The 9,597-nt window shown below is 34.9% G+C and overlaps 1 protein-coding gene across 2 annotated transcripts; it reads right to left on the bottom strand.

The window, feature by feature from the left end:
• Window positions 1-2,927: 2,927 nt before the first annotated feature.
• LOC127132453 (uncharacterized) lies at window positions 2,928-5,344 on the bottom strand. 2 transcript variants are annotated; one of them, XM_051061408.1, is made up of 3 exons: window positions 5,102-5,344; window positions 4,207-4,503; window positions 2,928-4,012 (listed from the first exon to the last, which is right to left on the bottom strand). In XM_051061408.1, exons 2-3 carry the CDS (start codon window positions 4,496-4,498, stop codon window positions 3,009-3,011), a joined length of 1,296 nt encoding a protein of 431 aa, XP_050917365.1. In that variant the 5' UTR covers window positions 4,499-4,503; window positions 5,102-5,344; the 3' UTR covers window positions 2,928-3,008. The 2 variants fall into 2 exon arrangements, with proteins under 2 accessions (XP_050917365.1, XP_050917370.1); XM_051061413.1 differs by having other exon boundaries at window positions 4,225-4,503; window positions 5,102-5,337.
• Between the last annotated feature and the right edge of the window lie 4,253 nt (window positions 5,345-9,597).

Raw genomic sequence — 9,597 nt, forward strand, 5'->3', positions numbered from 1 at the left:
GAATTTGGAGTGAGGAAACAATATTCAACAAGAACAAAAATGATACAATCACTTCTTATAAGTTTGTTTGTTGTAAAGAAGGCTTGTAAAAACCACATAAACGAAATTATAAAACTATAAATCCGAGATCGGAGACTAGGACAAATTATCAATCAAGGTTAGACATAAAGAATATGGGTGAAAATTTTACGGTTTTTGATTTTGTGGAGGAGCATAACCATGTTTTACATCTACCAGAAACAACTCATATGTTGGCATCTCAAAGAAAATATCTCAATTTCAATGCTAATAAATTGATCTAGCATATGATGTTGGACTGAAAAAAAGAAAATTATTTGATTTAATGAGTAAGGAAGTGGGAGGTAGAACTAATTTGAAATTTACTCATCTTGATCAAAAGAGTTATCTCCGGAAAAAAGGAAGAGACGTATGATACACGGGGAAGTTGGTTATTTATTGTAATACTTTCAAAGAAAGTTAGTAGAAAACTCAATCTTTTGTCATGCATATCAAATGGATGTTGAAGACCAGATCACTAATGTGTTTTGGGCAGATGCAACCATGGTCGCTGATTATGAGTATTTCGTGATGTAATTTCTCTTGATTCAACATATTGTACAAATAATTCTCATAGGCCACTTGTTGTGTTCTCAGGATTTAACCACCATAAAAAAGCAGTCATTTTAGGACTGCATTGTTGTATGACAAAACAATAGAGTGTATGTATGGACATGACATTTGATGCAAAATGGCATTAAGCACTTAGGAAATTTAATGAAAGGTGAGTCTTTTTTCCCTAGTGACTTCAAGAAGTGTATGTATGGATATGAAAGCGAAGAAAAATTTGAAGAAGAATGGAGAACTATCGTTGTAAGGTATGGTGTAAAGGAAAACACTTGATGTCAAAGAGTGTACACTATAAATAAAAAATGGCCATCTGGACATCATGTTACATGAAGAAGGCTTTTACATTAGGAATGAGAAGTATTCAACTTAGTGAAAGTGTGAATGCAGATATTAAAAGTTTTATGAATGTGAACTTGGATATTATAAAATTATTTAAACATTTTGAGGATGTTGTAGAAGAAAAATGATATACGAACTGAAGTGTGAATATGAAGCGAGTCAAAAGATTCTGAGACTAAAGAACTCATATTCGAGTATCTTACCATAAGTATCTGAGCTTTAGACTCCGACTATTTTTTATCAATTCCAACAAAAATATGAGTTGTTTGAAACATGTTCTCTAAAAAGCATTAATATACAAGCATCATTAATTGATTGTGTTATTGTTATGGAGAGTGACGTGGAAGAGTGGCAAGTTTCATAAGATATGCCCTCTCCTTATTAGAATTGCCAATGAAGTGGGTAAAAGACCAGAAACATCCAAGTTTCTTTGCAAAATTGCTAATGAATTGAACAAACACATAAAGTTTCAAAATAATCCAACAAGTATCTGTCAAGTGGATGAATTTGTTGCTAGATTTAAATAGAGAGATTTCAAAGTAGAAATGATGGTTCTTCGCAAGCAAAAGGCTTCAAAAAAAAGAGACGGCAAAAAAGGTGCAAAGCGTCTTAAAGGTTGGAAGAGCGTTAGATTCCCAAAAGAAAGAAAAATGGTGACTCGAAAATTTCAAGAATTCAGGACCAACTTACCATAAAAGAAAAAGACGGCAACATGATATTCAGAAAGACAAGTTCAACTCGAGATTTTTAAGTCATTTTGGTGTGACTTTAACAACTATATTATTTTCACTTTCTATTGATGATAAACTTTTTACTGGATTATTGATGATGTCACCTTTTATTTATGGTAAATTTCATATATATTATTTTCAATTGTAGGGAAACTTTGATGAGGAAGAGGATGTCAAAGCATTGACAAATTTATAAAGATATGAAGCAAAAATATATTTTGGATATTATAGCTTTAACTATAGCAGTGCTGCAAAAATTTAACTATATCAGTGCCTGTATTAGTGCCAAGCATATCAATACATGAAAAAAAATTGTGCTAATTTTGGTTTGTAATATTCTGTGTTAATTTGGTTTGCATATCATCAGTACAGGATCTAACTATGCAAGTCCAAACATATACTATCTTAGTACAAGCAAAACAGTTTGTGTTATTTTGGTTTGTGATTTCAGTACTTTGGTTTGTATTTTAATTTGTGCTATATCAGTACTATTACACCAGCAAAGAAAAAAAATCTAGAGATACAACCAATAAACTCATATCAGTAATATATCAGTACCAATCAACTCATATCAATAACCATTTTGAAATATTACATATAACTTCCATAAACCAGAAGTACAACCAATGACACAATTTTAGAACAATAATAATCAATTAAATTGGTTGCAGAATGCTATGTAGTAACACTTAAGGCCACCTTCGTTGTATGTCGTCTTTGTCACCGTACATCGCCGTCTTCCCTTCGTATCGCCGTAAATTGTTCATCTTCGTGTCGCCGTAAATCGTTCATCATATGCGCCTTATGTTCGGTCGAAGGAGGGGGTTGGATATACTTAAAGGGTGGAGAAGTGGTGGGAGATTTGGTGAAGACTATATCAGAGAGAAATTTGGGGAAACATGATCAAGAGTCTTTTTTTTATTTTCAATTTATTATTATTCTTTTTCATTTAATGTAGTTTTTCTAGAGGCACGCATGAGAGAAACCGCAGGAGACGATCCGGATCCTCCTAATATAGGAAGAACTTGCACAAATTCAGTTTATAACCTAAATTTCAATTCAAGTCACCTAAATTTCTCCTAATATGGAATTCAATTCACCTAAAATCAGTTTATAACCATTCATTTCATTTTTCTTATTTTTAATCTTAAATCATAAAGTAGGAAGAACTTGCACAAATATTATGTCAGTGGGAATGAATAAGTTCACTTTTTGTTATGGACAAGATCATGAAAATAGAAACAATTGAAAAATATGTTTCGTTTCTCACCATAGAAGCACACTACAAATATGACAGTATCTCTGATATAGTTAAAATTCAGTTCTGTTATTTTCTGATGAACAAGCTTGAATGTATTCAGAATTAACCCCATTTAAGCGTTTGTTAAATTTTTCTCCAAGCTTTAACCATTCAACTTGAATATTTTCTTGGATTTTCTTGGCCATTTCCCTCTCATCTTTCAACTGTGGAACTTGCTCCCTCAACTCATCTCTTTGTGCTTTGAGAGTCTTCGCTTCTTCAAAAACTTCCCTTTTTCTCTTTGCAGCCGTGAACTTAGCCGATTGAAACACGGATATGTTAGCTTTGATTGCATTTATTTGATCTTCTAGCTCTTTCTTTCTTTGCTCCAAAGTTGCTAGCTGGTTGCACAACTCATTTTCCAAAGACAGAACTTCCTTGAACTCGTTCTTGTTTGCTTCGAGGCTTTCTTCGAGTTTATCTGCTTTCGTGATGTTGGAGCTCGCTGACTCTATTTTCTTACTTGCGTTGTTGTAGTCGCAACTCCACCGAGTGAATTCTCTAGAAACTTCCAATATCAACAACTTCATTTCGGACGAGATTCCCTTGACCGATGACATCTTGGAAAGGTATTCTATCGTAGATTTCATGGCACCGCACTGTTTGGTTTGCAGTAGAACAGAGAAGTCTTTGGAGAGAAGGTCTTGCAGTGTTTTCAATGCTTTGCTTGTCTCTTCACTCGGCGTAGTAGTGTTGGATGATTCGGTGATGACCGTGGTATCTTGGGAAGGTGACTTAAATGAGGTCTCAACATCGAGAGAAGCATAAAATGCTTTCATTTCTACGTCATCGTCGAGAGATAGTTCCTCTTGATTTTGACGAGATTCAAGGCTAGGCAGAAACAAAGTGGGACTGTTTTTATGATTTAGTTCCACAATGGAATTGGAAGCATTATCAATGGATGCAATAGTAACAGCTCCAGTTCCATAATTTGGAGTAGGAGAAAAACATATGACTTGTGATTGAGGCTCGACCTTTAATGGGCGTACCATAAGCGCTTTGCTTAATCCAGAATCTTCAACAAAAAGAAAAAGGTTAGTATCGTAATTAAAGGTAGCAAAACATTAATCCGGTCACAAGATCAATCTCAAACTACTGTATGCTCGATAGCACTGACACTTCTAATTAAAGGCATGTTGTGTTCTATACAGATAGAGACACAGACATGTGTAACATTTGATTAGGCATAAAAAAAACTATCATGCTAACCTTTGGCACTATAGGTACCTCTAAGATATGCCGGAGACATAGGATCTTGTGTAACAACACCGACGGGTTTTGGTCGCTTGGGACATATGACTAAATGTCGCTTCAAATGAGAAGTTCCACAGTTATCTTGCAACAGTTTTCCACAGTATTTACATAGAACTTTACTACCTTCGGTCGTTTGAATGCGCTGCATTTCTTCCCATACTTTAGACGTCATTTTTGGACGCTTTGAACTATTAAAATCTTCACAATCATAATCTATCTCACTGCTCATTGTAATCTCATTTGTCATTTTCTCTGTGAAAAAATATCAACTAAACTAAGCAAAGCAAACTAATCGAATTTCAACTCCAAAATACTTAGCTATTCGCTTAAACAATAGTATGAGTTCACAAAGGCCGGAACACTGTCAACTGTCGTTCACAACCAATCATATTAACGGCCACACAAATATGATTAAAGATGACAATGTATAAAATCATTATAGTGTCAGCGGTGAATATGAATTAATTTTGTAATATATATTCAATTCTCATAATGTTGTCCTAGAAATTTCAGTTAATCAGTTAAGACAGTTCAGTTGGTAACTCTGTACTGACATCAGGAGCATAAGCACGAGTTCAAACCCGTAACATCCCACTTATTCATCTTTTTCCATGTTAATTGTATCTTTTTTCAACACAAGCAAACTTTAAAGGTTTCCACTATTCAACTTTTACAAAATTCACAGATTGAAGCTTCAATAAAAATAAAACCAAAGTCAAGTCTTCTATTAGATCCTAAATTCCAAGTCCAAATATTGAAATTAAAAAACAAAAAAAGAATCACAAGATTTAAAGCAAAAAGAATCTGATGAAACACACAGAATATATGAATCATAGAGTGGTTCTGTTACCTGGGTTCTGCTATTGTACCCAGCGAGGTGAAGCTGTTTGAAAGGCAACAATGGCAGCGAGTTTCAGAGACGACGGCAGATAGCAATGCGTCAGGAAAGAAGAACTGACCGGGCTATGTAGGCTTTAGGCTTGAGCCCGGGCCGGCTTTGGGTAATCCATCGCTTGGGCTTCAGCCCATGACCCAAAGTTTGATGAATTTTTTATATTTTATTAATGCACATTTGATTCTTAATTTATTTATTTTAAGTTTTGATCTTCTAATTTTAAAAACAAATACTTTGATTTAAAAATAATTGTTGAAGTGATTGGGATTCGAAGTCGTGAATTCAACTGAAAAAGAACCAATGGTTCTAGATATTGTTGATGAATATTATTAACCTATATAAACCAAAAAACAATTTTATCATCAAACAATATAAAAAAAAAATAAAGGTTTGACAGTTCAATTTTTAAAATTTTTTTTTTTAATCTATGGAATTTAGTTTTTCACTATGGTACTTTTTCTTTATTTAGCTTTTCTCTCAATTTTTTTTTTAATGCATTCTCCCTAAAATTTATTATTTTCCTCTCTTCTTCCCAAAACCAAACTACAAGTCATTAATATAACTTTCCGCTCCACCCTTAACCTCCCCTGAGATTGAAGAGTCGAAGATCTCTTTGTTAACTCATTCATTCTTTTGATCAACGATATCGGATTTTATTTCAGTTTGTCGACGATTTTATTTCTTTCTTTAAAAAAAGAGGGGTGATCGTATAGCATAAGATCTATTTCTTTGGTTCGTGCTTTGATTTAGATTTATTTTTGCGTTTAAGTGTCCCTTGAATCTAGATCTCATTGTTGTTCATAATTTGGATCAGTTATGATTGATTGTCGCCAGACTGTTAACTAGAAATGTTTGTTGATGCTCATTATTGTGTGGTTTGATACAGTGAGTTGTTGGTGTGTGAACTTGTTTTTATGTTGGTAGTCAGGTTCATTCGCTATTCTCAAATATCTAGATTTAGTGCTCGTTAATTCAAAATTTACAAAAAAAATTATAATTTAGTTTTGCGCTGGTACGTGATTAGCAAGATTGTAGTTGTAGTGAGTATATGTGCTAAGGATTTAGATATAAGTTTACTTTATTCACCTTTTAGGTTTTTTATAAGCCATGAGAACTATGGTATAAATAAGAGGTACAAGGGGTGCTCACCCATTACAATCAAGAAATCAACAAACACACAAAGAGCAAACAACTACAAGAGTCATTAAACAATAACAAAACACCAACCTACACCCAACAAACCCTTGGATCAAAATTTCAATGCAACCAACAAATCATTATATCTTTCCTAAAAAAAAGCATTAAACCATTTTCAAGTGAAGAGCTTAATCATGGTCAAGACATCCATAAGTCTAAGAATGGTGCCCTTAAAAAGAATGAAATTCATACAAGACTAAATGGTTCAACAAGTAACAAGACCAAAAAACCAAAAAGAACCCGGAAAAATAGAATTAAATTCTTGTAGCCTTCCCAACAAAGAGTCAGCAAGAGAAGAAATGCCAACTTCAATCCAAGCACAATTGAGACCAAATATTGTTATAAAAAGAGCAATCATACACCAAATGTTCTGCATCCTCCTCTTCCATAAAGCATAACGGACAGACAACATTATGGATGTGTTTACTTGGAAATTTGGTAAATAGTCGCTAGTCTCTTATTAAAGGTTACTTGCAGGATCAACTAGAGAATCCTAGGACATAATGCTAAAACATTTTGTTTATAGTGTGTGTAAATACTGTGAAAGACTTCAACGTGGTCGAAGTAAATGAGAAAGGTGGTGATCTCGACAGATGTAGAAAAAAGTAAAAAAGTTTGTAAAGTGAAAAATGCAGTACTAACGAAATTAAAAAGAAGGTAAAAGTAAATTGACAAAGATCATAAACTGAAATGAAATGCTTTGTATTTGAATGAAAATGAAAAAAAATGGTGTTTCAAGATTCACACATTTCTCAGTGAACTCGTTTCTCTCTAATGCTGGTACTTTGAGTATTTATGAGATTTTGTTGTGAAATCAAGTGAACACCCCAAATTCTAACACTAGAATCCCTATTTATACAATTGTAAAATAATTGCTCCTAACGTTCCTTTCTTCAGCCTTTGCCACGTAGATCCTTGCATGCATCTTGCTTATGAATTTTCTCCACGTGTTTCTTAGATAAGATTGAGAAGTAGTTATTTATTTGAATAGAATGCTCCTTTACGCCCAAATAACTGTCGTTCGACACGGTCAAAACCCACATCTTCAAGTTGCCGAAATGTTTAGAAAGATGTTTTTTTTTCCTGAAAAAAAATCTAAGTCCCTTTTCCATCTCTCTTCCTAAAGCTTCCGCCCTCTGTATCACAACATTTAGACAAACTTCTAGATGACCTTGACTTGCTCCAAGTCTTCTAACTATGCTGATATTTTTTCCTTGTCGAAAATCCCAACTAATAAATTGTCCCCCCAAAAGGCCTTTCTCGACGAACAAGTGATATGGGTGTTTTTTACTTTTTCAAACACTATTTTAGCTAGTGGACTGATGTCATGGGCATCATGACCTTTCCATCAACGGTCACCTCGAAAACGTGTGTTTTCCCACTAACCCATAACTTTTCATCATGGTTCCGTCTTCGTATGGTGATGTGGTTGGGTGTACGAAATCGTTTTGATTTTGCCTCTGAGATGGTGGCAGGTGTCAATAAAGTTCACATCATTTGTCAAGCAAAAAACTTAAGAGTTTCTTATTTTGTATAAATAACTCTTCATTCACTCTTCAACTCTTTTTCCATCCATTGATATTAGAATACTACAATCTTCCACCTTCCTTAACATTCAAATGATCAAACCCACGCTTACAGCAATGGCTTCAAAAACGAAGAACACTAAAGCAACTCAAGAACCTCTTCCATTAGCTCACATGATATTATATGTCACTGCCATTGGAAATCAAGAATATGTACCCGAGCCTCCTCACTATGAAGAGAAACTATGAATCTACAAATCCCAAGTAATCATTCAATTACTCTATTTCTAGAAAAACCATGCACTCATGGGTCCAATGTTTGATACTTCTATCGATCTTACTAAGATTAGGGACTTTTCCCTTCTTATGATAAGACTAAGCTTATGGTTAGTATTAAGGAACCCTTAAACCTATAATATATGACTTCCACCTTGCACGTTTTATGTTTAGCGCCTCATGTAGCACCCTAAACCCCACATATAATGTTACGCATACTTATAATAAAATTAAGATCACATAGGGTGTCACGCACATCACAAACATATCATGCCCGTAACATGGGTTACAAAATATCACATAACACATGTCATCGCATGCTCAACTTCACTTAGGGTATCATTGCAACGAAGTCATTATCAACCAATTAAACAAATACTAACTTTAACTCAGGATGTTAAATATCATAACTTCCAACTTCATAACGCAATAACAAGAGTCGAAATATTCAACTCATCGCCATATTGAAATTTCACCAAACATAAATAACAATTTCAACAAAACAAAACAAATTATAGAAAACTTTCCCACCGCGATGTTACATTGACCAAAGCAAGACCCTACTAAAGGAAACAAAAAACTATATGAAGCCACTCTAAGAGCTACTTTCCAATTACTGCAGCAAAGTTATTCCTGAGTATCTGCACGGTGCCCATGTAAAGGCAACATTCAAACATAAAGAGTGAAAAACAACAAACCAATATAAATAGTATGAGGAATGTTAAGGCAAAGAACACACATTATATACACATTCATTACATAGGTATCAACAACATAATCTCACACCCAATTCATAGAAGCAATCACATAATCACATCCTATCATAACATCATAAAAAATCAACAACATGTGCAATCATATATTCAAATGCACTCCATAACTGACTCATTATGAACGCGACACCATTCATGAACACTCAGGTTCATATCGCTCACGATCTCCATCATAGGACCAGAGTACACCAAATCGTTATCATCACCATAGGTAACACTTCACCGATTCCCACCTGGACCGGCTACTCGCTCTCGATCCCCACCATAGGACCCGATGTTGCATCGCGCGAAAAACCGGCGGGAAAACAAGAACAACAGAGCCGCCACCGTGCGTTATTTATCCCAAAAGAGGGAAAGGAAACGCTCAGAGTAAACCTGGAAAAGACATGGTCTCGCGACCAAAGAGAATGGGTTCGGGAGTCGGTTATGCGAAGGGAAGGTATTAGCACCCCTACGCATCCGTCGTACTCGACGGGATCCACGCACAAAAGGAAGGATAAATGGTTGCTAAAACACTGCTCACACACACACACTGGCTGAAAGAGACACAAGAAAACAAAACTGAAACTGACTCGACAGGATATCGCATCCTGGGCCTACTTAGTCTATCAGGCATAGACATCAGAGTCGAAGTAGTTCGGACTGGGGAAACGACACATGCTCGCTAGGATATCGCATC

This window comes from Lathyrus oleraceus, chromosome 1 (genome assembly GCF_024323335.1).
Source record: "Lathyrus oleraceus cultivar Zhongwan6 chromosome 1, CAAS_Psat_ZW6_1.0, whole genome shotgun sequence".
Taxonomy (NCBI): Eukaryota; Viridiplantae; Streptophyta; class Magnoliopsida; order Fabales; family Fabaceae; genus Lathyrus; species Lathyrus oleraceus.